Raw genomic sequence first — 26,084 nt, 5'->3', positions numbered from 1 at the left:
ACCAAATCAGTTTGATTGGTCATGCACCTCATTCTTGCATGGCAATGTAATTGTGAGACTGTCTCCTCTCTTAGCATCGGGATTGTCAGCAGAACAGATCCTGTCTTTTCCAAGAGTTTGATTTATGTTTTCACTCATTTGGCACCTTGAATTATGAAGCAAATGTTTATTTTATCTGCGGAATCCCTATTGGTTGCTTGTTAATTCTGAGGTTAATTCACAATAGACTCACTTACTAGCAAATGCACAAATTGTTGGGAGAGGCACAAACATAGGGTGTTTTTTTGATGTAAAAGATGGCCAACTGAGCAAGGACAAACATCCAGTAAATTCATCTCTGATTCCCTCAGGCAATCAAACCAAGCCCTGGTCACCATATTAATTGCAGCCCCTATGTCCCAATTATTTCACCTCGTGCAGCTCTGAGGTACCCTGGATTATAATAATGGCCACTCTAGCAAAGGATTTTATTGATGCACCACAGAAAGCATCCTATCTGGATGCATCACAGCTTGGTAGGGCAACTGCTCCTCCCAGGACCATAAGAAACTACAGGGAGTCGTGAATACAGCCCAGTTCCTCACACAACCCAACCTTCCATCCATTGACTCAGTCAACACTTCCCACTTCCTCGAGAAGGCAGCCAACATCATCAAAGGCCCCTCCCACCCCGGGTACACTCTCTTCCAAACTCTTCCGTCAGGCAGAAGACACAAAAGGTTTGAAAACATGTACAACTAGATTCAAGAACAGCTTCTTCCCTGCTATTATCAGGCTGCGAAATGGACCTCTCCTGTATTAGAGTTGATCTTTCTCTGCCCCTTCTCTGTAGCTGTAACACTGTATTCCGCATTCTGTTCTAGTACCCCCATGGACTGATGTAAGGAATGGTTAGTCTGGATAGCACACAAACCAATACTTTTCACTGTACCTCGGCACATGTGACAATAACGAATCAAATCAGATCAGATCAAATGAGTATAGCAGCATTCCTGACTACCCTGTGTAATCTGGGGAGGAAGGCCATACCTGTGGACACATGTCGTCCAGTTCCAAAAAAGATGTACAGCATAACAGGGAAGAACGAGGTGTAGAGTCCATAAATTGGGGCCACAGACGTCAGCAGAGCAAAAGCCATCCCTGGTGACAGAAAGAAAGGGTTTCAAACAAAACGCACAATTATAGCACGTCAACTAGCCAGGAGGAGGGTTGATGGAGAAGACGAGTCCCAGTGAATTGAACATTCATCCTACGCCTCTGAGACCTGACATTAGAGTCTAGCCTGGAACTGGGAAAGAATATCCTATTGAATATTGGTCAGATGAGGCCAATGACACATTGTGTAGTCGCTCCTGTGCTATAGGCAGCGTTTTTGCTGCAGAAATGGGTTCTTTCCAACTCTGGGACTTCAGGTCAAAGCAACAAGATTCCCTTTACTATTCTGGTAAAGGGATCCTGCTTAGGGAGCTGCAAAAATGTCAAATGCAGGAAATGGATCACTGACCATCGATAAAGGCAACAGCGATCATAATCTTGTCGGCGGTATTTCCAATAAGGAAACATCTTCGCCTCAGAGCAGTCCTTGCCAGATGTCGCATGAAAATGGATGGGTCAGAGTGCACGGGAAGTGGGAGGACCAAGTGAATAGACCCGTCTCTTTGTTTCCCAAAGGAGCATTCATCACTCCTTCCAAGGCTGGAGCTGAGGGGTCAGTGGAGACGGAGCATTACTCTGGATTTGTTGCTGCTGAGCAGCAGCATTAAGGGTCAGGCCGCTCTATTCCAGCTCTGAGCACTGTCAGAAGGATTACAAAGCAGTGCAGGAGAGGGCTATGAGGAAGTTCACTTATTAAGATGCATTGGAGACGTTGGGACTCCTTTCCTTAGTGAAAAGAAAATTGAGAGGAGATTTGGTCAAGGTGTTCAAGACCTGGGGGCTAGAGAATAGAGAGGGAGAAACTGCTTACTTGGAGGAAGGTTGAAGATTGGGATAATATAATTTATCAAAATTTATTCAAGAAGCAAAAGGGATATGAGGAAAAACCATTTCCCACAGAGCGTGGTGAGGGTCTGGAATACACTGCCACTGAGTGAGCTAGAGGCAGGGTTGAATCGATGCCATGGTGAGGGAATTAGATGTTCATTTGAAAAGGAAGATTGTGTAAGGCTATGGGGAGTGCCCAGGAGGTTGGCACTACATTGGCAATCTAGCATGAACACAATAGGATAAATGGCCTCCTTCAATGATTCTGAGATTGCACTAATGCTACTCACATGAATGAACCGAAACAAGATAAGCACATGGGTGATGATGGGATAGTGTAGGGGGATGGGCTTAGATTAGTTCACAGGTCGGCGCAACATCGAGGGCCGAAGGGCCTGTTCTGCATTGTATTGTTCTATGTTCTATGTTCTATGTAAGATCATTTCTCAATGAATTTGAATCTGTCCACAGAGAGATGCGTGATTAGCTTGCTTTTTGGAAAATCAAATGAAGGAAGAAATATGAGGTTAACGATTTGAGGGTCAGAAAATCTGCTTCACTCTTCAAGGCTGAGGAGAGTGTGGAATATTCGCTATGTAGAGAGGGCGGTGAGGATATCCTCTCCCTTTATTAACCTTCTCTTTCTGCTGCAACCAGCTAGACCTTTACAATTGCATTTGATTACATTTTAATGCAAAGATTTTTCAATTGAACTTTTCCTGTAATAAACACACTCTGTAATCCAGCTGCAGGAATCCTGTTGTACCTTGTAAAATAGCAGTCATCAACTTGCTGAACAAAATCCACTCCCTTCAGCACGGTGCCCCATCTAGAGATTGTGTGCCAACTTACTTTGGCATCACTGCCTGCCCTGCAAGCTCCAACAGCAGGAACGTTCCAGCATCAGCAATGGAGAGAGAGGCTCCTAAATTAGCCTCCGGTTTGTTCGAAAGTGAGACAAACTACCCCGGCCATTTTTTTTTATTCATTGACGGGATGTGGGCATCGCTGGGTAGGTCAGCATTTATTGCCCATCCCTAATTATCCAGAGGGCAGTTAAGATGGAGGACAGACCAGGTAAGGATGGCAGTTTCTTTCCCTAACAGGCATTAGAATTTGATTTTATGGTTACGTGTAGTCAAGTAGAGGACTTTGTAAAGTCGCCCCTCATGATGCCATCTTAGGTACAAAGTACCTAGGTATAAATCGTTGATACAGAATAGAGAAACAAAGAAAAAAATCACCTCACAATAATTCATAGCACAAGTTAGAGAATAAGAAATAAAGTGAAAAGGATAAACATTCGATTTGTGAACCAGATGGCGGTTTTTCTCCCAACAATCGACGATAGACCATCATTAGACTCTTAATTCCAGATTGTTTTTTATTCTTTCACTGTTGCCAGTCTATATCCTGGAATTCCTGATGCAACAATATCATGGAGGAGGGGGGAGGGGAACCACACACAGAAAGTTTGCAACGATTGACGGAAACAGTCCAGTGCCACCTTGTCAGGGCAACTTGAAATGGGCAGTGAATGTGGCCTTGCCAGTGTCACCCGCAAATTATTGTTCCAGCATGGGGCTGACAACAGGAAATGTTTTCAGAACCTATTAAATAGCCCGCTGGAATAAAACAAAGAATTGCGGATGTGGGAAATCTGAAACAAACACAGAAATTGCTGGAGAAACTCAGCAGATCTGGCAGCATCTCTGGAAAGAAAAACAGAGTTTGAATTTTGGAGCTCTTTTCTGAAGAAGGGACACTTGAAACGTTTCTGTGTTCCTCTCTGCACGGATGCTGCCAGACCTGTTGAGTCTCTCCTGCATTTATAGTTGGTGTTGAATGAGTATGCAAGAGTTCGACATGAAACCTCACCATGTTTGTTAACTCCTGAGAGGCAGACTGAAGAGATGATCTGATTTTGCTGCCACAGGTAATCTTCAAGACTGATTCTGTCATGGGAGGGTCAACATTCGGTGTATTCAGAAAAAAAAACAAGCAGTGATGCAGGGGGTTTCAGATGGCATATTGAGAGTGGAAGTTAGTTCGATAACCTAAGACTGATGAGTGACAATACTGGAGTCAGATATGCTTTCCACAATGTCTTGGGTGTTATAAAAGAGGCATGGAGCTACGTGTAGTGTCAGTCAGAGTGGGTCAGGCAAGTCACAAGTGTCTATTATGAACATCCAAAGGAGACTCGTCCATTGACAACTCCGAGTCATTCCTCTGCACGTGTTGGCTGCCATTTCATTTCTCAAACAATAATGTTTTCATCCATACTTGCATCAACTGTTACAAATTGTTACCAACTGAGAATCAAAAACCTAACAGGCCAGGATCGAGAATGTAACAACCAACCATTCCCGATAAGAAAACGATCAACAACAAGAAGACACAGAATTACAGATGGTGGAAAAAGGAGAAACTACAATGCAGTTAGGATCTGGAATGCACTGTCTGAGAGTGTGGGGGTGAGGCGGGTTCACTCGAGGGGTTAGGGTCTGGAATGCACTGTCTGAGAGTGTGGGAGGGAGGGAGGTTCACTCGAGGGGTTAGGGTCTGGAATGTACTGTCTGAGAGTGTGGGGGGAGGGAGGTTCACTCGAGGGGTTAGGGTCTGGAATGTACTGTCTGAGAGTGTGGGGGGAGGGAGGTTCACTCGAGGGGTTAGGGTCTGGAATGTACTGTCTGTCTGAGAGTGTGGGGGGAGGGAGGTTCACTCGAGGGGTTAGGGTCTGGAATGTACTGTCTGAGAGTGTTGGGGTGGCAGGTTCACTGGAGGGGTTAGGGTCTGGGATGTACTGTCTGAGAGAGTGGGGGAGGCAGGTTCACTTGAAAGGTTAGGGTCTGGAATGTACTGTCTGAGAGTGTGGGGGGAGGCAGGGTCTCTTGAAAGGTTAGGGTCTGGAATGTACTGTCTGAGAGTGTGGGGGGGAGGCAGGTTCACTCGAGCGGTTAGGGTCTGGAATGTACTGTCTGAGAGTGTGGGGGGACGGAGGTTCACCCGAGGGGTTAGGGTCTGGATTGTACTGTCTGAGAGTGCGTGGCGGGGAGGCAGATTCACTCGAGCGGTTAGGGTCTGGAATGTACTGTCAGAGAGTGTCGGGGGGGGGGGGAGGTTCACTCGAGGGGTTAGGGTCTGGAATGTACTGTCAGAGTGTTGGGGTGGCAGGTTCACTCGAGGGGTTAGGGTCTGGAATGTACTGTCTGAGAGTGTGGGGGGGAGGCAGGTTCACTCGAGGTGTTAGGGTCTGCAATGTACTGTCTGAGAGTGTTGGAGGAGGCAGGTTCACTCGAGGGGTTAGGGTCTGGGATGTACTGTCTGAGAGAGTGGGGGGGGAGGGAGGTTCACTCGAGGGGTTAGGGTCTGGAATGTACTGTCTGAGAGTGTGGGGGGAGGGAGGTTCACTCGTGGGGTTAGGGTCTGGAATGTACTGTCTGAGAGTGTGGCGGGGAGGGAGATTCACTCCAGGGGTTAGGGTCTGGAATGTACTGTCTGAGATTGTGGGGGGGAGGAAGGTTTACTTGAGGGGTTAGGGTCTGCAATGTACTGTCTGAGAGTGTTGGGGGAGGCAGGTTCACTCGAGGGGTTAGGGTCTGGGATGTACTGTCCCTAGAGAGTGGGGGGAGGCAGGTTCAATCAAGAGGTTAGGGTCTGGAATGTACTGTCTGAGAGAGTGGGGGGAGGCAGGTTCACTTGAGGGGTTAGGGTCTGGGATGTACTGTCTGAGAGAGTGGGGGGGGAGGGAGGTTCACTCGAGGGGTTAGGGTCTGGAATGTACTGTCTGAGAGTGTGGCGGGGAGGGAGATTCACTCCAGGGGTTAGGGTCTGGAATGTAATGTCTGCGAGAGTAGGGGGAGGCAGGTTCACTTGAGGGGTTAGGGTCTGGAATGTACTGTCTGAGAGTATGGGGGTAGGATGGGTCACTCGAGGGGTTAGGGTCTGGAATGTACTGTCTGAGAGTATGGGGGTAGGATGGGTCACTCGAGGGGTTAGGGTCTGGAATGTACTGTCTGAGAGTATGGGGGTAGGACGGGTCACTCGAGGGGTTAGGGTCTGGAATGTACTGTCTGAGAGTGTGGGGGTAGGCAGGTTCACTCGAGGGGTTAGGGTCTGGAATGCACTGTCTGAGAGTGTGGGGGAAGGGAGGTTCACTCGAGGGGTTAGGGTCTGGGATGTACTGTCTGAGAGTGTGGGGGGAGGCAGGTTCACCCGAGGGGTTAGGGTCTGGGATGCACTGTCTGAGAGTGTAGGGATGGCAGGTTCACTCGAGGGGTTAGGGTCTGGGATGCACTGTCTGAGAGTGTGGGTGGAGGGAGGTTCACTCGAGGCGTTAGGGTCTAGAATGTACTGTCTGAGAGTGTGGGGGGAGGGAGGTTCACTCGAGGGGTTAAGGTCTGGAATGTACTGTCTGAGAGTGTGGGGGGGAGGGAGGTTCACTCAATGAACTAAGAACAACAAAGAACAAAGAACATTCCAGCCCTTTGGCCCTCCAAGCCTGCACCAATCCAGATTCTCTATCTCAACCTGTTGCCTATTTCCTAAGGGTCTGTATGCCTGTGTTTGCTGTCCATTGAAGTATTTGTCTAGATACATCTTACATGTCACTATCGTGCCCAGCTCTACCATCTCTGCTGGCAACGCGTTTCAGGCACCTGCCATCCTCTGTGTGAAGAACTTTCTATGAATATCTCCCCTAAATGTTTCCCCTCTCACCTCAAACTCATGACCCCCAGTACTTGAGTCCGTTACTCTGGGGAAAAGTTTCTTTCTATGCATCCTGTGTGTACCTTTTCATGGTTTTGTAGCTCTGAATAAGGTGCCCCCCTCCCACCTCCGTCTTTCTAATGAAAATAATCCTCATCTCCTCAACCTCTCTCCTGGTGAACCCCCTCTGCACCCTCTCCCAAGGATCCACGTCCTGAAATATACTGTCCGAGAGTGTGGGACGGGGGCGGGGGGGGGCTGGTTCACTCCAATTCCAGAGGAGTCAGACCCGCAGCCCCGTGCCCACCCCGGCTGCTGCATGAGAGCCGACCCATCGGGTCTGTGAAAACCGCATCCATCCCACCCCGCGAATGGGAGAGAGCTTCCGTGAGGCTACCTTGCGGGATGTGGATGATGCCCACTGTCAGGCCGGCGATGATGTCCCCAGTCAGCCAGCGCTTGAACTTGTACCTGGGCAGCCACGAGAGGCAAGGCACGCGCGCCCTCACCGAGCGTCTCCACGCGTTCCCCGAGCACGCGCAGCTCCTCCCCACCAGCTGCTTCCAGCTTCCCGCCGAAGCTCGGTCTTCGCCAGGGGATCTGCCGAAGTGTTGCTCGAAGCGGTCCTCGGTGTACACGGAGCGATAGACGGTCACTTCCCTCATCCTGACGCACCCACAGTGTCGAGGGTCCTGTTTGGACAAATCTGTCAGCGCCTCTCTCCTTTTCTGGTGAGAGCGTTGCTCCTTTATAGCAACCTTGCTGTGTCGGAGTGAACGGGACCTTCCCACCCCTTCCTCAGTCGGACAGTGTTTTCACCCTCTCTGTGTACGGCCCTGTACCTGGTTTCAGGATGTGGGCGGTGAGCGCATCTAACTGGAGGCAGCCAATTAGAACCACTTCGGTCACTCCGGCATGCCAAGTGCTGCTGGACAAGGTGGCCGCTGGATCCCTGCCCCCCCCTTCCTTCTTTCTCTCCGAGGGCTCAACGGTAAACCTTTCGCCCCCTTGTTGACTCAGCTGCGAGCCCGGAGCCGAACCAACTTGTTGCACTTCTTTGTTTTCGGGGGAAACGTTGCATGGAGATTAAAGTTGGCGTGGGTGGTAATGCCAGTGAGGTCGCTAGCAACAGCGTGGGGGAACTCTGTGGGCGAGCGTTTCAGCGGTGGAGGATGGAACACAAGGGAGGCGAGGGTCAGCTTTCTGCCACTTGGTGCAAATGGACTTTGGACTGTTGCAGCCGAGGGACGAGTGGATGCACAAAGTCTGCACCGAAAGGACTTTTTTCTTTCTCCATTAAAATCCATGTCTTTCAGTGCTATGTGCAGCAAGCTGTAGGTGCAGACATCTCACTTGCAGACTATATTTACATTATGCACGTCAGAAAACCACAAAGAATAGGAGCTGGAGGACCCCATTCAGTCCACGGCACCTGCTCCACCATTCTTGCCTGATCTTCCCCTCCCCTTCGATTCCCTGACAGACCAAAAGTCGATCCGTTCTGATGAAGCTCTGACGAGGAGCCATCTAGACTAGAAACGTTAGCTCGCTCTCTTTTCGTGGATGCTGCCTTGTTGCTTTCGGTCGAGATTCCAGTATCTACAGTAATTTCAGCAGGGCTGGCAGCATCTGTGGAGAGAAACCAGGGTTAACATTTCAGGTCCAGTGACCCTTCCTCAGAACTGTTTTAACTGAAACATTAACTTTGATTTCTCTCCAAAAATGCTGAGCTTTTCTAGCAACTTCCGTTTTTGTTTCTGATTTACAGCATCTGCAGGTTTTTTTTTTAGTTTTCAGCTTGTTTATTCCAAGCCTTGCATACACTCCACAATGAAGCATTCACACCACTCCCCAATTCTTGTTTTCAATCCCAATAATAAAAGCCAACATGCCATTTGAAGCATAGAAACATAGAGAATAGGAGCAAGAGTAGGTCATTCAGCCCTTTGAGCCCGCTACCCCATTCAATATGATCATGGCTGATCATCCAACTCAGTCTCCTGTCCCCGCTTTCTCCCCCATATCCTTTGAAACCTTTAGCCTGAGGAGATTGAGCGGTGACCCGATAGAAGTTTATAAAATCATGAGGGTATAGATCGGGTTAATGATAGTTGTCTTTTCCCTAGAATGGGGCATTTCAAGACTCGGGGGCACATTTTTAAGGTGAGAGGAGAGAGATTTAAAAAAGACACGGGGCAAAGTTTTACACAGAGGGTAGTTTGCATGTGAAATGAACTTCTAGAGGACGTGGGTACAATTACAACGTTTAAAAGACATTTGGATAAGGACATGAATAGGAAAGGATTAGATGAATATGGGCCAGGAGCAGGCAAGTGGGATTAGTTCAGTTTGGGATTATGTCCGGCATGGACTGGTTGGACTGAAGGGCCTGTTTCCATGCTGTATGATTCTATGACTTAGATTAGATTAGATTACTTACAGTGTGGAAACAGGCCCTTCGGCCCAACAAGTCCACACCGCCCCGCCGAAGCGCAACCCACCCATACCCCTACATTTACCCCTTTCCTAACACTACGGGCAATTTAGCATGGCCAATTCACCTGACCTGCACATCTTTGGACTGTGGGAGGAAACCGGAGCACCCAGAGGAAACCCACGCAGACACGGGGAGAATGTGAAAACTCCATACAGTTAGTCGCCTGAGGTGGGAATTGAACCCGGATCTCTGGCGCTGTGAGGCAGCAGTGCTAACCACTGTGCCACCGTGCCGCCCATGCCACTGTGCCGCCCATAATTACATATCTCTAAGAACTGTTTCTACACTGTAAGTAATCTAATCCAATCTAATCTAATCTAAACTATTTCAAGAACTCCTTCTTGACAACACTCACCAGCCACTTTCTATGGCAGAGAATTCCACAGGCTCCCCCACTCTCTGGGTGAAGATATTTCTCCTCAGTCCAGTCCGAATGGTCTACCCTGTATCATTACATATCCTTCCTGTGTTTACTTTGTCTAGTCTGGTTAGAATTTGCCTAATTGCTTGCTGTACCTGCATGCTAACATTTTCTGTTTCTTGTACGAGTGAACCTACATCTGTCTGAAGACCTATACTTACAAATTTCGTGCCTTTTAAAAATTTTCTGCTTTGCTTGAATAACTAAAGTGAATAACCTCACACTCGCCCTCATTATACTCCATCTGCCATGTTGTAGGGCAATAGTCTGCCAAATTGAAAATGCCCTGTTTGCCCCTAGACTTTCCTTATTGTCCTTTAACCAATCCTCTATCCGTGCTAAGATATTACCTTAAACTCTGTGAGCCATTATGTTGTGCATTAACCTTTTGTGCAGTACCTTATCCAAGTGGATTACATCTACTGGTTGTTCTTCATCTACCCTCATGTTAAGCAGACCAAGGGATTTTGCAGATTCTGGCTCTTTAGCAGACTATGTTGGCTCTTACAAAGTGTCCTCTTCCCTTTCGCAGCAAAGTTCTAACAAAATTCCTCGACATGCAGTTTTGGACATTGGAATGTGCCAGTCTTCAACAATCAATTGTGAGCAGCTCTTAGCGCTGGAAGACCAATACACTTTGGACAGAATAGAGTCATAGTGTCATAGAAATGTACAGCACGGAAACAGAACCTTCAGTCCAACTCATCCATGTTGACCAGCTATCCGAAATTAGTCCCATTTGCCAGCACCTGGCCCATGTCCCTCTAAACCCTTCCTATTCATATACCCATTCAGATTCCTTCTAAATGTAATTGTACCAGCCTCCACCACTTCATCTGGCAGCTCATTCCATACATGTGCCACCCTCTGCAAGAAAACCTTGCCCCTTAGGTCCCTTTTAAATCTTTTCCTTCTCATCTTAGTTCTGGGCTCCCCCACCCCGGGAAAAGATCTTGTCTATTTATCCTATCCATGCCCTGGGCACATGCTCTATGGGAGCCAGGAATTTCCTTCCTGTTTGTCAGGCCATATTCCAATATGGCCATAAAACTGCAGGAGCTTTAAAGATACATGCTCTCAAAGCTAAAAGCTAGAGTTGTCTGAAAACTAGTCATGCATCATTTTGTTTTAAAAATTACTCAATTAACATTAACTTACCTGGGTGATTGGCTAAGTGCTGCATGGTGATGGAATTGTTCACTGTTCTGCCACTTGCCCGCCAAGTTTCAAGTGACCCCTGACCCCACCTGACCTGGACTGATGCGCAGTGCCGAAAAGCACTCGACCTGAAATCTGGCAATATCCAAAATCTGGCATTTCCCCAGCTGCCAGTTTTAAGAGAGAATGCATCTACAATGGCAGGATGATTGGTTGGTGATCAGAAGCTGGCATTTCTTTTGGCGTGTTTGAGTTCACAAGCGTCTGACTCTGGCATTCACAATCTGATGCCCATGCTTTTTAGTGCCAGCATTGCCAATGGAACTGGCAATGGCAAACACAAAAAAATGGGAGATATTACAGCAGCAGATAGTGTAGATGCTACAAGAAGATGCATTCAGGGGGATGCCATATCCAATAAATGAATGAAAGAAAAATACGTCTGTGTTAATGACATTCTGATTCCAGTCCCCTTTATCACCTTCCTTTTCAAATACTTCACCAATTCCCTTTTGGATGACACTTCATTCCCCACTTCAGTCCCTGCCTGCAACAAAGCTTTCTCTATCCCAGCAGTGTAGGTAAATAAAACACTTCCATCATTTCTCCCCCCCCCCCCCACCTTTGTGCCAGCGTAACAGTGAAAGGAAGGCTGCTTCCTGGAGCTGTTCAAGGTCACTTCAGCCCAAGGTCACTTCCCCTCGAGGGGATCCACTTGCTCATCTGATGTGGTTGGGTCTCTCTTTGCCCAGGTATGTTATGACAGTGCTCTGAAACAGGTGCAACTTGAACCCAGGTCATCTGGCTCAGAGACAGGGACACTACCACTGTAACACAAGAGCCCTCCAATACAGTGGCTCAGTGGTTAGCATTACTGCCTCACAGCACCAGGGACTTGGGTTCGATTCCAGCCTCGGGCAACTATCTGTGTGGAATTTGCACATTCTCCTCGTGTCTGTGTGGGTTTCCTCCTACAGTCCAAAGATGTACAGGTTAGGGTGGATTGGCCATGCTAAATTGTCCCATAGTGCCCAGGGATGTGCAGGTTAGGGTGAATTGGCCATGCTAAATTGTCCCATAGTGCCCAGGGATGTGCAGGTTAGGGTGGATTGGCCATGCTAAATTGTCCCATAGAGCCCAGGGATGTGCAGGTTAGGGTGGATTGGCCATGCTAAATTGTCCCATAGTGCCCAGGGATGTGCAGGTTAGGGTGGATTGGCCATGCTAAATTGTCCCATAGTGTTCAGGGATGTGTAGGTTAGGGTGGATAGGCAGTACTAAATTGTCCCATAGTGCTGAAGGATGTGCAGGTTAGGGTGGATTGGCCATGATAAATTATCCCGTAGTGCCCAGCGATGTGCAGGTTAGGGTGGATTGGCTGTGCTAAATTGCCCCATATTGTCCAGGGATGTGCAGGTTAGGGTGGATTGGCCGTGCTAAATTGTACCATAGTGCCCAGGGATGTGTAGGTTAGGGTGGATTGACCATGCTAAATTGTACCATATTGTCCAGGGATGTGTAGGTTAGGGTGGATTGGCCATGCTAAATTGTCCCATTGTGCCCAGGGATGTGCAGGTTAGGGTGGATTGGCTGTGCTAAATTGTCCCATAGTGCCCAGGGATGTGCAGGTGAGGGTGGATTGGCTATGCTAAATTGTCCCGTAGTGTCCAGGGCTGTGCAGGTTAGGGTGGATTGGCCATGCTAAATTGTCCCATTGTGCCCAGGGATGTGCAGGTTAGGGTGGATTGGCCGTGCTAAATTGCCCCATAGTGTCCAGGGATGTGCAGGTTAGGGTGGATTGGCTGTGCTAAATTGCCCCATATTGTCCAGGGATGTGCAGGTTAGGGTGGATTGACCATGCTAAATTGTACCATATTGTCCAGGGATGTGTAGGTTAGGGTGGATTGGCCATGCTAAATTGTCCCATTGTGCCCAGGGATGTGTAGGTTAGGGTGGATTGGCCGTGTTAAATTGCCCCATAGTGTCCAGGGATGTGCAGGTTAGGGTGGATTGGCCATGCTAAATTGTCCCATAGTGCCCAGGGATGTGCAGGTTAGGGTGGGATTGGCCATGCTAAATTGTCCCATAGTGCCCAGGGATGTGCAGGTTAGGGTGGATTGGCCATACTAAATTACCCATAATGTCCAGGGATGTGCCGGTTAGGGTGGATTGGCCGTGCTAAATTGCCCCATAGTGTCCAGGGATGTGCAGGTTAGGGTGGATTGGCCATGCTAAATTGTCCCATAGTGCCCAGGGATGTGCAGGTTAGGGTGGGATTGGCCATGCTAAATTGTCCCATAGTGCCCAGGGATGTGCAGGTTAGGGTGGATTGGCCATGCTAAATTGCCCCATAGTGCCCAGGGATGTGCAGGTTAGGGTGGATTGGCCATGCTAAATTGCCCCATAGTGTCCAGGGATGTGCAGGTTAGGGTGGATTGGCCATGGGAAATGTGGGATTATGAGAATAGAGTGGTGTTCTAGGTGGGATGCTTTGTGGAGGCTCAATGGGCTAAATGGCCTCTACCTGCACCGTAGGGATTCTATGATTCTCTCTTGAGGTAATCAATGGACCTGTGCAGCTCAGTGATATAATTAATAGAATAATCTATGTGCTCAGATCCTTTCAACCTTACATAGAGTCATACAGCTCGGAAACAGGCCCTTCAGTCCAGCCCGTCTATGCTGACCAAGTTTCCCAAACTAAACCAGTCTCATTTGCCTGCATATCCCTCTAAACCTTTCCTTTGCATGTACCTATCCGAATGCCTTTTAAACGTGTAATATGCCTGCATCCATCACTTCCTCTGGCAGTTCATTCCACGTACGAACTATCTTCTGTGGGGAAAACGTTGCCCCCTCTGGTCCCCTTCAAATCTCTCTCCTCTCATTTTAAAACTATGCCCTCTAATTTTGAACTTCCCCACCCTGGGAAAAAGGGGTGCAGACACTGGGGAATAAGCGGCAGGAGAAAGACTGCCACATCAGTTTCTGATCGCCCCGTTAGTATTGATGTGCCATCCTTGATTAGATTCACGGAGCTCCTTCAAGTACTCTGTGTTGCTTCTGTTTGCTATTTTGTTTCTTCAGTGAGTAAATGCTCCCCAAGACAAGTTTCCAGGTACAATTGCCACCACTTTCAGACTTTTTCTTTTTGTTTGTAATTCCTGAAACTTGACTTTGTGCCAGTGTGTTTCATTCATTCTTGGAAGCAATTCCGCACACACCCAAACAACCTCCTGTCAAGCTTCCTTCCTGGTACGTGGCTTTCGGGAACTGAGTGCTGTCTAGTGCCTCGACCTACAGCTGGGCTGGCCTCCCATTCTGTGAACCTGCCCTTCCATCTCACTGATGCCCAACTGTCTCCTGCAGTGACATGCAAGGTTGGTGTCGCCGCTGGGCACTGCCAGTGAGTGCAGGCCCTGCCTTCCTCTTTGCAGGGTGACTGATCGCTGATCATTTAATGTTTGTGATCCCGGCTACTGCTGCAATGATTGAGTGCAAAATGAAAGGGAGAGAGGGTGACATAAATATAAAAAGAAAGACTTGCTTTTATGTAGCACCCGCCACAACCGAACAATGGCCAAAATCACTTTGCAACCATTGAAGTAGTTGGTAAAGTACTGTCACCTTCCAGGGAGTTTGGAAACCAATTTGCACACAGTGAGGCCTCTCCAACAGCAACTTAATCACCTCCAATCTGATTCAGAGATGTTGATTGAGGGACAAATGTTGGCTAGGATACTGTTGAGAACTCCCCTTCATGTCTTGTAGCTAGTGCAACCCGCTACATCAACCTGAGAGGACCGACAGAACATCGGTTTAATGTCTCATGCAAAAGATGGCACCTCTGACTGTGCAGCACTCCCTTAGCATTGCAGTGGAGTGTCAGCCTGGATGATGGCCTGAAGTGTCTCTTGTGATCCCGTGATACATAGGGTGTTACCACATCACAGATGGATGGAAAGTACAGTCATAGAGTCACAGATGTCAACAACACAAAAAAATGACCCTTCAGCCCATCAAGTCTGCATGGTCAAAAACAAACGCCGAACTATTCTTTTCCCATTTTTCTGCACTTGTCATCACAAGTGAAACATCTTTTTTTCAATGTGATGAGGGTTTCTGCCTCTCCCACCACTACAAGCAGGGAGTTCCAGATTCCCACCATCCTCTTGGGACAAAGGTCTTTCCCCATCTCCTCTGAACGTCCTGCCCCTTGTCTTAAGTCGACGCCTCCTGGCCATTGATCCTGCTGTCAGGGGAAAGGTTCCTTCCTGTCCACCCTGTCGATATCCCTCATTATTGGATAGATCTCAGTAATGTCCCCTCCTCAATCACCTCTGCTCCAAGGAAAACACCCCAGTCTGTCCAATCTCTCTCCATCACAGAAACACTACAGACCAGGCAACATCCTGGTAAATCCCACCTGCTCCAGGCCAGATAACATCCTGGTAAATCTCCCCTGCTCCAGACCATGCAACATCCTGGGAAATCTCCTCTGCTCCAGACTGGACAATATCCTGGTAAATCTCCCACTGCTCCAGACCAGGCAACATACTGGTAAATCTCCCACTGCTCCAGACCAGGTACCATCCTGGTAAATCTCGCCTGGCCCAGACTAGGCTATATCCTGGCCAATCTCCCCTGCTCCAGACCAGGCAACAACCTGGTAAATCTCCTCTGCTCCAGACTAGGTAACATCCTGGTAAATCTCCCCTGCTCCAGACCAGGCAACATCCTGGGAAATCTCCTCTGCTCCAGACTGGACAATATCCTGGTAAATCTCCTCTGCTCCAGACTAGGTAACATCCTGGTAAATCTCCCCTGCTCCAGACCAGGCAACATCCTGGGAAATCTCCTCTGCTCCAGACTGGACAATATCCTGGTAAATCTCCTCTGCTCCAGACCAGGTAACATCCTGGTAAATCCCCACTGCCCCAGACCAGGTAACATCCTGGTAAATCTCCCCTGCCCCAGACCAGGCAACATCCTGGTAAATCCCCACGGCCCCAGACAAGGCAACATCCTGGTAAATCTCCCCTGCCCCTGACCAGGTAACATCCTGGTAAATCTCCCCTGCCCCTGACCAGGTAACATCCTGGTAAATCTCCCCTGCCCCTGACCAGGCAACATCCTGGTAAATCTCCCCTGCCCCACACCAGATAACATCCTGGAAAACCCCCACTTCCCCAGACCAGGCAATATCCTGGTAAATCCCCACTGCCCCAGACCAGGCAACATCCTGGTAAATCTCCTCTGCTCCAGACTGGACAACATCCTGGTAAATCTCCCGATGCTCCAGACCAGGCAACATCCTGGTAAATCTTCCCTGCACTAGACCGGTCAACATCCTAGTTAATCTCCTCTGCTCCAGACTGGACAACATCCTGGTAAATCTCCCGATGCTCCAGACCAGGCAACATCCTGGTAAATCTTCCCTGCACTAGACCGGTCAACATCCTAGTTAATCTCCTCCGTTCCAGAATGGACAACATCCTGGTAAATCTCCTCTGCTCCAGAATGGACAACATGCAGGTAGATCTCCCCTGCTCCAGACCAGGCAACATCCTGGTAAATATCCCCTTCTCCAGACCAGGCAACATCCTGGTAAATCTCCTCTGCTCCAGGATGGACAACATCCTGATAAATCTCCCCTGCTCGAGACTAGGGAACATCCCGGTAAATCTCCCCTGCCACAGACCAGGCAACATCCTGGTAAATTTCCTCTGCTCCAGAATGGACAACATCCTGGTAAATCTCCCCTGCTCGAGACTAGGGAACATCCTGGAAAATCTCCACTGGCACAGACCAGGCAACATCCTGGTAAATCTCCTCTGTCCCAGACCAGGGAACATCCTGGTAAATCTCCCCTGCCACAGACCAGACAACATCCTGGTAAATCTCCCCGGCTCCAGACCAGGCAACATCCTGGTAAATCCCCACTGCTCCAGACCAGGCAACATCCTGGTAAATCCCCACTGCCCCAGACCAGGCAACATCCTGGTAAATCCCCACTGCTCCAGACCAGGCAACATCCTAGTAAATCCTCACTGCACCAGACCAGGCAACATCCTGGTCAATCTCCCCTGCCCCAGACCAGGCAACATCCTGGTAAATCCCCACTGCTCCAGACCAGGCAACACCCTGGTAAATCTCCCCGCCTCCCGACCGGAAACATCCTGGTAAATCCCCACTGCTCCAGACCAGGCAACATCCTGGTAAATCTCCCCTGCCCCAGACCAGGCACCATCCTGGTAAATCTCCCCGGCTCCAGACCGGAAACATCCTGGTAAATCCCCACTGCTCCAGACCAGGCAACATCCTGGTAAATCCCCACTGCCCCAGACCAGGCAACATCCTGGTAAATCTCCCCGGCTCCAGACCGGAAACATCCTGGTAAATCCCCACTGCTCCAGGCCAGGCAACATCCTGGTAAATCTCCTCTGCTCCAGAATGGACAACATCCTGGTATATTCTCCATCTGTTCCAGTCCAGGCAACATCCTGGTAAATCTTCCCTGCACCAGACCAGGCAACATCCTGGTAAATCTTCCCTGCACCAGACTGGACAACATCCTGGTAAATCTCCTCTGCTCCAGAATGGACAACATCCTGGTAAATCTCCCCTGCTCCAGACCAGGCAACATATTGGTAAATCTCCCCTGCCCCAGACCAGGCACCATCCTAGTAAATCTTCCCTGCACCAGACCAGGCAACATCCTGGTAAATCTTCCCTGCACCAGACCGGACAACATCCTGGTAAATCTCCTCTGCTCCAGAATGGACAACATCCTGGTAAATCTCCTCTGCTCCAGAATGGACAACTTCCTGGTAAATCTCCCCTGCTCCAGACCAGGCACCATCCTGGTAAATCTCCCCTGCCCCAGACCAGGCAACATCCTGATAAATCTCCCCTGCCTCAGACCAGGCAACATCCTGGTAAATCTCCCCTGCTTCAGACCAGGCAACATCGTGGTAAATCCCCACTGCTCCAGACCCGGCAATATCCTGGTAAATCCCCTTTACTCCAGACAGGGAACATCCTGGTAAATCTCCCACTGCTCCAGACCAGGCACCATCCTGGGAAATCTTCCCTGCACCAGACCGGAAAACATCCTGGTAAATCTCCCCGGCTCTAGATCAGGCAACATCCTGGTAAATTTCCCCTGCTCCAGACTGGACAACATCCTGGTAAATCTCCACTGCTCCAGACCACACAACATCTTGGTAAATCTCCTCTGCTCCAGACCTGGCAATGTTCTGGTAAATCCCCTTTACTCCAGACCAGGCAACATCCTGGTTAATCTCCCCTGCCCCAGACCAGGCAACATCCTGGTAAATCTCCCCTGCCACAGACCAGGCAACATCCTGGTAAATCTCCCCTGCCCCAGACCAGGCACTGTCCTGGTAAATCTCCTCTGCCCCAGACCAGGTAACATCCTGGTCAATCTCCCCTTCCCCAGACCAGGTAACATCCTGGCAAATCCCCACTGCCCCAGACCAGGCAACATCCTGGTAAATCCCCACTGCCCCAGACCAGGCAACATCCTGGTAAATCCCCACTGCCCCAGACCAGGCACTGTCCTGGCAAATCCCCACTGCCCCAGACCAGGCAACATCCTGGTAAATCCCCACTGCCCCAGACCAGGCACTGTCCTGGCAAATCCCCACTGCCCCAGACCAGGCAACATCCTGGTAAATCCCCACTGCCCCAGACCAGGCCACATCCTGGTAAATCCTCACTGCAGACCAGGCACCATCCTGGTAAATCTCCCCTGCCCCAGACCAGGTAACATCCTGGTCAATCTCCCCTTCCCCAGACCAGGTAACATCCTGGCAAATCCCCACTGCCCCAGACCAGGCAACATCCTGGTAAATCCCCACTGCCCCAGACCAGGCAACATCCTGGTAAATCCCCACTGCCCCAGACCACGCCACATCCTGGTAAATCCCCACTGCCCCAGACCAGGCAACATCCTGGTAAATCCCCACTGCCCCAGACCAGGCAACATCCTGGTAAATCCCCACTGCCCCAGACCAGGCAACATCCTGGTAAATCCCCACTGCCCCAGACCAGGCAACATCCTGGTAAATCCCCACTGCCCCAGACTAGGCTATATCCTGGTAAATCTCCCCTGCACCTTCTCCAGTGTAGTCACATCTCTCCTATAATGTGGACTCCAGAACTCTACACTATACCCGAGCTGTTGGAGTAACGAATGTTTTGTCCAGTTCCAGCATCACCTCCCTGCTCTTAAACTCTCTGCCTCAGCTAATAAACGCAAGTATCCCAGATGTCTTTGTTACCACTTTATTCACCTGTCCTGACACCTAAGGGACTATTGGACATGCACACCAAGGTCCCTCTATCGTTCATCATGTATGCTTCAGTCCAGTTATTAATTTAATTACACTTGCCTTCCCTTCTCCAACGTCAAAATATCCTCATTACAAGACAGTGACTGCAATCGGCCACAGTCCTCTGGTGTGGAAGGTTGGGTAAAAAGTTACATTCTGTATCAGGAGCAACAAAGGCAGGATGGCATGGTGGTGCAGCGGTTTCCTCCCACAGTCCAAAGATGTGCAGGTCAGGGTGAATTGGCCATGCTCAATTACCCAATTTCCAGACCAAAGATGTAGCCATGGGCACACGTATGGGCCCCAGCTATGCCTGTCTCTTTGTTGGCTATGTAGAACAGTTGATCTTCCGTAATTACACCGGCACCACTCCCCACCTCTTCCTCCGCTACATTGATGACTGCATTGGCGCCACCTCGTGCTCCCGCGAGGAGGTTGAGCAATTCATCAACTTCACCAACACATTCCACCCTGACCTTAAATTTACCTGGACCATCTCTGACACCTCCCACCCCTTCCTGGACCTCTCCATCTCCATTAATGACGACCGACTTGACACTGACATTTTTTACAAACCCACTGACTCCCATAGCTACCTGGATTACACCTCTTCCCACCCTATCTCTTGCAAAAATGCCATCCCATATTCCCAATTTCTTCGCCTCCGCCGTATCTGCTCCCAGGAGGACAAGTTCCACCATAGGACACACCAGATGGCCTCCTTCTTTAGAGACCGCAATTTCCCTTCCCACGTGGTTAAAGATGCTCTCCAACGCATCTCGTCTACATCCCGCACCTCCGCCCTCAGACCCCACCCCTCCAACCGTAACAAGGACAGAACGCCCCTGGTGCTCACCTTCCACCCTACAAACCTTCGCATCAACCAAATCATCCACCGACATTTCCGCCACCTCCAAAAAGACCCCACCACCAGGGATATATTTCCCTCCCCACCCCTTTCCGCCTTCCGCAAAGACCGTTCCCTCCGTGACTACCTGGTCAGGTCCACACCCCCCTACGACCCACCCTCCCATTCTGGCACTTTCCCCTGCCACCGCAGGAACTGTAAAACCTGTGCCCACACCTCCTCCCTCACCTCTATCCAAGGCCCTAAAGGAGCCTTCCACATCCATCAAAGTTTCACCTGCACATCCACCAATATCATTTATTGTATCCGTTGCTCCCGATGTGGTCTCCTCTACATTGGGGAGACTGGGCGCCTCCTAGCAGAGCGCTTTAGGGAACATCTCCGGGACACCCGCACCAATCAACCAAACTGCCCCGTGGCCCAACATTTCAACTCCCCCTCCCACTCTGCCGAGGACATGGAGGTCCTGGGCCTCCTTCACCACCGCTCTCTCACCACCCGACGCCTGGAGGAAGAATGCCTCATCTTCCGCCTCGGAACACTTCAACCCCAGGGCATCAATGTGGACTTCAACAGCTTCCTCATTTCCCCTTCTCCCACCTCATCCTAGTTTCAAACTTCCAGCTCAGTTACTGTCTCCTTGACTTGTTCGACCTGCCTATCTTCTTTTCCACCTATCCACTCCACCCTCTCCTCCTTGACCTATCACCTTCATCTCCTCCCCCACTCACCCATTGTACTCTATGCTACTCTCTCCCCACCCCCACCCTCCTCTAGCTTATCTCTCCACGCTTCAGGCTCACTGCCTTTATTCCTGATGAAGGGCTTTTGCCCGAAACGTCGATTTCGCTGCTCGTTGGATGCTGCCTGAACTGCTGTGCTCTTCCAGCACCACTAATCCAGTATTTGATTTTCAGCATCTGCAGTCATTGTTTTTACCTCAATTACCCAAAGTGTCCAGAGATGGGATGGGATGCTCTTTGGAGGGTCAGTATCGGTTCAATGGGAGAAATGGCCTGCTTCCACACTGTAGGGATTCAAGGAACATCCTCAAAGATGTCCCCCTTCAGGCTGGAGTTCAACTAATCCTCTGTACTAACCTGATGGACTTTCGAGGATCTATGATCTGTTCCCCTACCTATGTCACTCCAAAATCTTGGTTCTTCTTTTTTCATAGGATGTGGGCATCACTGGTAAGGCCAATATTTGTTGCCCAGCCCTAATTACCCTTGAACTGTGAGGCTTGCTGCTACTCATGGAGATTGTGAAGAGCACCAAATTTCTTGGCATCCACTGGGCGGTCAATCTCACCTGGTCCCTCAACACCAGCTCCATAGCCAAGAAAGCCCAGCAGCGTCACTACTTTCTGTGTAGGTTGAGGAAAGCCCACCTCCCACCCCCATCCTCACCATATTCTACAGAGGGCTTATTGAGAGGACCCTGAGCTGCAGCATCTCTGCTTGGTTTGGGAATTGCACCATCTTGGATTGTAATTCCCTACAATGGATAGTGAAGGACCATCGAGGTCTCTCTTCCCTCCATTACAGATGTTTACACCACACACTGCATCCGAAAGGCTAAGAGCATTGTGGAAGACCCCACACACCCCTCACTCAAACTCTTCTCCCTCCTGCCATCTGGCAGAAGATACCAGAGTGTTTGGTCTCTCACGGCCAGACTGTGCAACAGTTTCTTCCCCCAATCCATCAGGTTCCTTAACACAGTATGATCAGACTCTATTCGATATGAAATTCTTTTATATTGCTGCTAGAAAAATGTCTATCATTCATCTTGCTTCCGTTACACTGTAACTTGCAGGTATTGCAATTCTTGTGCACTTTGTGCCACTCTGTGTCCGATCGTGTGGTTTATGCTGTCCATGTAGGAACCATGCCTCGTTTTTACTGGATCAGTTGTATATGGGAGAAATGACAAATAAAAGCTACTCTACTCAAGTTACTTGAACCCCAAACTGTAAAGCTTTCACACCAAGCTGTTTGTGGTGGTTGGAACAAAAGCACACGCCTGCTCCAAATTAAACACTTCATGAACACTTTGCATTGATATAGCATCTTGAACAAGGTTTTCCAAGGTGTTTCACAGAAGACATACAGCTAGGAATAAGAAGAGATACAGAATCTTCCACAAGGAAGAGATGAGGAGGGATTACCAAAGATGGAGTTTCAGATTCACTCAATGCGTGGTGGCTCAGTGGTTAGCACTGCTGCCTCACAGCGCCAGGGACCTGGGTTCGATTCCAGCCTCGGGTGACTGTCTGTGTGGAGTTTACGCATTCTCCCCGTGTCTGTGTGGGTTTCCTCCCACAGTCCAAGGACGTGCAGGGTTAGATGTGTTGGCCACGCTAAATCTCCCATACTGTGCCGGCTCAGTGGATTAGCTGCAGGAAATAGAGAGATGGTGTGAATGGGATGCTCCTTTGGAAGGTTGGGATGGGCCGAATGGCCTCCTTCCCCACTGTGGGGATTCTTTAATTCGAAATGTTTGACTCCTCTAAAATGAGAAGCTGGCAATAAGGTCAATAAATGCAATTGGCAACTTTACCCAGACAGTGGGGAGGAAGTGGAATTTACGACAGTGGAGGCGAATAGCAGAGATGCATTTCAAAGAGAATCCGATAAACGATAAACACATGAGATAGAATGGAATAAAAGGTTAGGCTGACTCGAGAGTGCTCGAAACAGGAAAGTGCTCCATGCCCTACAGCTATCGCCCACCACCCTCCACAAAAATACAGCATTTGGGGTAAAAAAGGCCTTCTCTGAGCACCAGCGGGAGAGTAAGAGTTTGGAGGGGCAGAATCCTTATCACCAAACTGTGCACAAGCTGCTCCTGATTCCCCATCCCGTCCTTTAAAAAGGCTCCACACTAACCTTATGGGGATGCATGGAAGAAGTTGGTAGGAGGCAATTCCTGGGCCAAATATGCCCCACCTGAGGGGCAAAGTGTGTTAGCGTCTCTCAAGTGGACCTGGACAAAGCAATCAAGATTGCTGAATGACTATTGCCATCTTAGCTCCTGTTTGGTTTCCAACATAATAAACAAGATCACTCACAAGTTGGCAGTTTCATAATACCGCTGTGCCATAAGTCAAATGTGTTCACCTTTGTACCCGGGACTGCTATTCTAAATGACCCATTATATTAGTCTAATGATCTTTAGCTGCTGGTTTCCCTCTGTTTCATTTGACATTGTTATGGGACATTGACGGATGTGCACAATGTACCTGAGGCTGCCGGTCTGAAAAGTATCGGTAGTTGGTTTCAGTGCTGCCTGGAAAGATGATGCCATAGTTTCGTAGTTTACGTGACCTGACCTCTTAGAAAATGCTCTTGGAAGCAAGACTGTGTTTTACCATCCACTTGCCAGAGAGGTTAAGGAGAGATGATGGTGTTGTGGCAATGTCAGGGGCCTAGTAATCCGAGATGGCCCAGGCTCCGGCATATAGGTTTACATCCTACTGGTGGATGACCAAGTTAACTTCAATAACAGTAGCCATGGTAACTGCAAAAACCTATCTGGCTTGCTCATAGCCCTTCGGAGAGGATCTGCATCAGACTCCAGAATGACAGGAAATGCCCTCTGAAAGGACTGAGCAAACAATTTAGTGATGGGCAACTGTAAAAGAATTGAGGGGAAAATAAAGCTCACCTTTTGTTGGACACAGTGGACCATTTTTTACCCCTGTGGCCAACTCCCTATTCCCAACAGGAAAGATGGAAGAGCATTCTGTTATGTTGCAGAGGGTGGTGCGTGTATGGAATGAGCTGCCAGAGGAAATGGTGGAGGCTGGTACAATTACAACATCTAAAAGGCATTTGGATGGGTATATGAATAGGAAGGATATGGGCCGAATGCTACCAAATGGGACAAGGACAGATTGGGATGTCTGGTCGGAATGGACGAGTTCAGAACAAATGGTTTGTTTCCATTTGGAAGACTCTGCAACGATCTCCCCCTCAAAGCCAGCAAAACTAAAGAGCTGACCATTGACTTCAGAAAGCAAGGAGGAGGATACATCCCTGACTCCATCAATGGAGCTGAGGTGGGGAGGGTCGAGAGCATCAAGTTCCTTGGAGTAACGATCGCCCACAATGGACCTCCCACATAGCTGCGACGGTCAAGAAGGCACAACACCACCTCTTCTTCCTCAGGAGGCTCAGGAGATCTGGCATATCCATCAGAGTCCTCACCAATATTTATAGCTGCACAACAGAAAGCATTCTATCTGGATACATCACGGCAACTTCTCTTCTCAGGACCATAAGAAACTGCAGAAGGTGGTGTGCACAGCCCAGACCATCACGAAAGCCAACCTCCCCTCCATGGACTCCATTCCCATTCCTTGTTGCTGCAGAAAGGTGGCCAACGTCATCAAAGACCCCTCCCACCCCGATAATGCTCTCCTACAACAGCTTCCGTCAGGCAGATGACACAAAAGCCTAAACATACACACCAACAGGTTCAAGAACAGCTTCTTCTCTGCTGTTATTAGACCGCTGAATGGGCCTCTCAAATTTCAAACCTAATGTTGATCTTGCTTTTTGCACACCTCCTGTGCACGCGTAACCTTGTGTGCCTTGCTCTGTCTAAACATCCTATGATTGGTATGTCCTTGTATGTTATGAGCTGCCTGTGCTGCTCACAAAACAATGTTTCACTGTACTTAGGTACACGATAACAATAAATCAAATCAAATCAAATACTCCAGTTCTATTATATTGTAATATGAGCATAAGATGCCAACCAGTGGCAACATGTGGTTGGAGTGGACAGATGCCACCATTCCTTTTTCTCACTGGGTCGATGGGGCTTACTTGGTCTAAAGCGATAGAGGAAAACCACTTGCTTCTCTAAGAAGAGGCTTTAGGTGTGGCCTACTGCAGGGTAGTAATCTGGCTCAAATGACGTTAATCTGATAGACATTGTTACTGAGTCATAGAATCACAGAGTCATAGAGATGTACAGCATGGAAACAGACCCTTCAGTCCAACCCCATCCATGCCGACCAGATATCCCAATCCAATCTAGTCCCACCTGCCAGCACCCGGCCCATATCCCTCCAAACCCTTCCTATTCATATACCCATCTAGATGCCTTTTAAATGTTGTAACTGTACCAGCCTCCACCACTTCCTCTGGCAGCACATTCCATACACGTACCACCCTCTGTGTGAAAAAATTGCCCCTAAGGTCTCTTTTATATCTTTCCCCTCTCACCCTAAACCTATGCCCTCTAGTGGGGATTCGTCTGGATCCTTATATAACATGTGTAAGAGGAACCGAGCAATGATCCTGCATGTTCCCCACTTTAACCTCCCGGCCCCGTTAGAGGATACTGCCTAGATTTTGACCCGTTGAGATCAGGACCATAGTGTCATGGAGTTTAGAGCCTCCATCCCACCAAGCCTGTCGCACTGTGTGGTGCTGGGCCATGCCACTGTGTCAGCTGTTACAGAGCACTGCGGGCTCAATGGTGATGCTCTCCATGGTATCCAACAGCCCCTCATCCGGACATAAAGAGTGATATGCACAGTTGATGTCCTTAAATAGGGCAAACACCTTGTGATGTTCCATGTCCGTGTTAAGACTTGAGGTTAAGGGCAATTATCTGTTTGGACAAGGCATCTATTTATGGAAGTATTGAGATTCCAAGCTGGGAAGCTATGTAGAGGAGCTTTCAAAAGGGTACTGGATAGACGCTTGAAGGAGAGAAATGTTGCTGGAATATGGCGAAAGATTGGGGGAATAGGACTAATCTGAAAGATTTTTGAGAAGTCCAGAATCAAATTGATCGGTTAAGTGGCTTCCTTCTTTGCTGCACTGTCCTATGATTTTATAAACCATCATTAGTAGCGTCTGCCTCTGCTCCGAAGAGCTGCCATCTGAAATATTACCTTCTAATGGATTTATGGGATCTTTCACATCGACAATAGGAGGCAAGCAGAGCCTCTTAGCATCTCAGCTGAAAGATGGCACCTCAACCAGCATGGCTTCATTCAGCCATGCCAATCCCAGACTACGTGCTCGAGTCTCCAGTGTGCCACCTGAAGACCAAACTGAACTACAA

At 49.1% G+C, this 26,084-nt stretch overlaps 1 protein-coding gene across 5 annotated transcripts in view; it reads right to left on the bottom strand.

Moving 5' to 3' along the window:
• The window catches only part of slc26a10 (solute carrier family 26 member 10), a 166,075-nt gene extending 158,486 nt beyond the window's left edge, over positions 1-7,589 (bottom strand). For all 5 annotated transcript variants that reach the window (XM_072566945.1, XM_072566942.1, XM_072566943.1 and 2 more), the window contains exons 1-2: positions 7,094-7,589; positions 1,030-1,140 (exon numbers count right to left, since the gene is read on the bottom strand). In XM_072566945.1, the coding sequence (XP_072423046.1) occupies positions 1,030-1,140; positions 7,094-7,361 (379 nt within the window). In that variant the 5' untranslated portion in view covers positions 7,362-7,589. The remainder of the gene's footprint in view (positions 1-1,029; positions 1,141-7,093) is intronic.
• Between the last annotated feature and the right edge of the window lie 18,495 nt (positions 7,590-26,084).

This window comes from Chiloscyllium punctatum, chromosome X (assembly GCF_047496795.1).
Source record: "Chiloscyllium punctatum isolate Juve2018m chromosome X, sChiPun1.3, whole genome shotgun sequence".
In the NCBI taxonomy this organism is placed as follows: domain Eukaryota; kingdom Metazoa; phylum Chordata; class Chondrichthyes; order Orectolobiformes; family Hemiscylliidae; genus Chiloscyllium; species Chiloscyllium punctatum.
Note: the sequence above shows the minus strand (reverse complement) of the source record. Positions and strands in the feature narration are given on the sequence as shown.